The sequence below is a fragment of the Acyrthosiphon pisum genome, chromosome A3, assembly GCF_005508785.2.
Source record: "Acyrthosiphon pisum isolate AL4f chromosome A3, pea_aphid_22Mar2018_4r6ur, whole genome shotgun sequence".
Lineage (NCBI taxonomy): Eukaryota > Metazoa > Arthropoda > Insecta > Hemiptera > Aphididae > Acyrthosiphon > Acyrthosiphon pisum.
The window spans coordinates 29,680,220-29,683,990 of NC_042496.1; the positions used below are offsets into that span (position 1 = coordinate 29,680,220).

General features: G+C 27.0%; 1 protein-coding gene across 1 annotated transcript in view; it reads left to right on the plus strand.

Annotated features, from left to right (window-relative positions):
* Nucleotides 1-1,502, plus strand: part of LOC100571326 (nose resistant to fluoxetine protein 6-like) — a 33,093-nt gene extending 31,591 nt beyond the window's left edge. The window contains exon 20 of the mRNA XM_016806109.2: nucleotides 1,048-1,502. Within this exon, the coding sequence (XP_016661598.1) occupies nucleotides 1,048-1,058 (11 nt within the window). The 3' untranslated portion in view covers nucleotides 1,059-1,502. The remainder of the gene's footprint in view (nucleotides 1-1,047) is intronic.
* The last annotated feature ends 2,269 nt before the right edge of the window (nucleotides 1,503-3,771 follow it).

The following is a 3,771-nucleotide window of genomic DNA, read 5'->3' on the forward strand; positions in this document are numbered from 1 at the left end:
GTGAAGATATCTCATATTCAAAATCGTATTTTATGGTTTAGAAATAGAATTTTGAAAATCCAAGTCCAATGCGCCCTGTAAGAAGTGTTTCTCTTTCAAAAAAAAAAAATAGAAATTATGGAAATCGGATCACTCTACGAGGCATGAGAGATTTTTCTTTAAGGTATGTTTTTTAGCAAAAAAATAGGTCACGTGCAGGCCCTTTAAAGAACGAGCGTCATAGCCTTTATCGTCACGTTTTCCATACACTAATAATTTCTTGTCTATTTTAAGGTCTATGTGTATTGGGTATGTGTATCAGTGTATGTCACTTTAACGTCCATTATAAAAATCAAAATATTTATTGTAATTGTCAGGTCTTCCGTTAAAAACTGATAACTAATAAACAATATTATAATATTATTATTATTTATTATTAATACTAAACTTAATATTATTTTTATTTTACTGGTTTGTAGTTTGAAGCTTTTCTCTATGATTCATTCATGTGTTATATGATGGCCTTCATCTTATATTTCATTGTTTATGAGCCGTTTGCGAAATTGACCAAAAATCTGTTAAAAGGTAAATTAGTATTATTGATTTTAGTCGTTTATATTTTGTCATGAATCGATCGTCGAAACTATTTAGAATGTAAGATCTAGCTACATAATGAAATTTTTGTTTTATTATAAATTTAAATTAATACAATAAATACAATAATTATTTTATAATATATATTAATATCTAAAGAAGTACCTATATCTAATCGCCACTTGCAATCAAACCTGTGATCAGTGGCGCATACAGGGGGGATACAATATTCTATATACCTACGCCACTGTCTACAGTACTCTAATACAGATGCGCTGTTCTCTATGGCACTTTGTAAATAATAATATTATACTCAATCTTATATAAAATGAGTTTGTTTTAATAATAATAATAATATATTATAACATTAAATCATCATTCATTGTATAATCAATAAATGTATAGGTAAGGTAAATACGGTTCCTACCTAGTATAATAATAATTTACTTATCTTTCTTTTTTATATATTTTTAGGAAAAGTTTAATCTCGTTGATCAAGAATCGAACACCTATCAAAACACCAGCTACTTACAGCAATACAACTGTTAAAAACGACTTATAAATTATAATAGATAGTGGGTCAATTATGAAATATTAGCAATTATATCATAATATATGATAACATAGTTTATACAAATATTGCAAGTAAGTTATGCTCGTTTGTATCGTAATATGGAACATATATAAGAAACATTTTGTATTATCAGCTATACTAGTGTTTACTTATATCTCTGTTCATTTCTTGTTTTGTAAACTTGTTTCTGGTGAAATCTTTCTTACTTTTTTTTTTGAAATGCTCTATATTATGTCATATTATCATACATTATATCCATTTTTGTACTTCGATAATTCAAAAGACTTAATTGCAGATACTTTATGGTACCTATTGTGTTTATACTTAATTTATTTTGTAAATTAGTCAATGTTATTTCACTTATTTATTTATTTTTTATTAATGTAACAATAATATATTAATAAACACATTATATTTTTATATTCATTTATAGTTAATCTGCGGTTATTACACCGATATCCTTCGATCCTCTGAAATATTAATGTTTCGTAAAAGCATTATAATAGTGTTTTTTCAGCTTAAGTCCATATTATGGTGGTACCCACATCAGAATTAATTCATTATTAATTGATTATGCTGTCCATATGACTATCACCAAATCTCGAAGTATTAGGTTGTCGTCAGGAATTTCTGCATAAGCCAGAAATCATTAGTCATCATAAGATCATAATATTATATAGGTAATAGGTGTATGCCTAATTTTTAGGGATGGATTTGTTAGGATTATTTTGATAATGATCTTCTCTGACAATATTGTTATAAACTATTACATTACAAAAAACATTTGTTTTTTTTTACATAAAAAATTTGACTAAAAATATTAATTTTTATCTGATGAACAATATAATGAGTTCAGAGTTGATAAAAATTATTTTAGAACTTAAGCAGGACGTAAGAAAAACAGCTTAAAGACTTCCGTTTAATTAAAAGGTAAGAAATTCATATAGGTAAGAAAAAAACCCCTAAATTACTTTTTATAAATGACATACAACTATTTTAGATTCTGAGCAGTGATGAATGTATTAATTTTAAAATTATGTGTGTTTTTACACGATAATAATTAGTCGATATAATGCTTTGATTTTCAACTTGAAGTATTTTCTTCAATTTTTTTTATAAACATTTAAAATTCGAATTTAAAAATCACAAACTTGCGACATCCACTTCCCCACCTTTTTTTATTTAGATTTATTTTTATATAATTTATTTTGTTGTCGTAGGTATGACGTGTTAGTTGCACAAAGAAATACAAAACTTATATTTCCTGTAAAAGATGACATTGTTATACAGTATTATGTGCCCAACAGTGAGCTGTTTGATGTTTTCCAAACTACACACGTGTCAATAGGACACGGTGGGTATGATCAAGAAACTTGGTAATAAATATAAAAATATGACACGTAATGACATATATTATATATGTATATAGAGACATTTTTGAATTTTTGTGAACCTTGTCAACAAAAACAAAAGGGCTTGAAAAAAGGAGTAGTAGTTAAACCAATAATATCGTCTGACTTAAATTCCCAATGCCAAGTTGATTTGATAGATTTCCAGTCTCATAGTGATGAGAAATTTAAATTCATTTTGGTGTACCAGGATCACCTCACAAAATTTGTTGTTCTCAAACCAATTCAAATGTCGAAAATTATGTATCTGAAGCAGAACAACCACAAGAAATTAATTCAAATGTCAAAAGTGAAGTATCAGACACAGAACAACTATTAGCCGGGCAACTATCAAATTAAATAACGAAAACACCAATGTCATGCGAACTAGAGCCGAGGAAAATCTTGAAAATGAAGCTAAACAAATGTTGGCGTGGTCGGATAAGAAGCTATTGCCGGTGGCAGTTCATTCAACTGTACGTGTTCCAGTTCCTGAAGTAGATAAAGGACGTTTAGACGCTGTGTTTGTAAGACCAAGTGTCAAATTAGAAAGTGTATTTGCCTTAAAAATAATGTTTTGTGCACTTCAAAATGCCATTTTTCTACAACATGTTGTAATATATAGTTGGTACTTTAAGTAAAATATATAAATATACCAATACCTATGTATAAAAGAATAATAATAGATAAAAATTAAATTTTGTAATATGAGTAATAATATATAACCATTTTCAGAAACTTAATATAATATTATAACATATTATGATAAATTATTTTTAATTTGTCTAAAAAAAATTGGTATTTTACATAATGCCTTGGTATTTTATAAAATACCTATGTTATATATAAAATCATCTGTTTTATGTACATTGCCTAAAACGAGTCGGCAGTATAGATAATGTCTAGGCATTTTTCAAAATACCTGAATTATCCATATTGCCGGTGACATACACACACTAATGATCATTAATTACTGCACATACAAAGACGATCAGTAATCGCAGAACGAAATAATTGCCTAAGCACAACTTCTTAAAAATGACACATTTGCAGGGGCCTTAATAATGAGTAATTAAAACTATGCTTATATTCTAAATAGATAATTATGATTATGATCTAGTGATAATTATAGTACTATGCATCTAAAATTATGCTTATATTCTAAATAAATAAATATGAATTATGATCTAATAGTAATAATAATTATGTAAATGTGCAATGTATGTCACTGTGCGA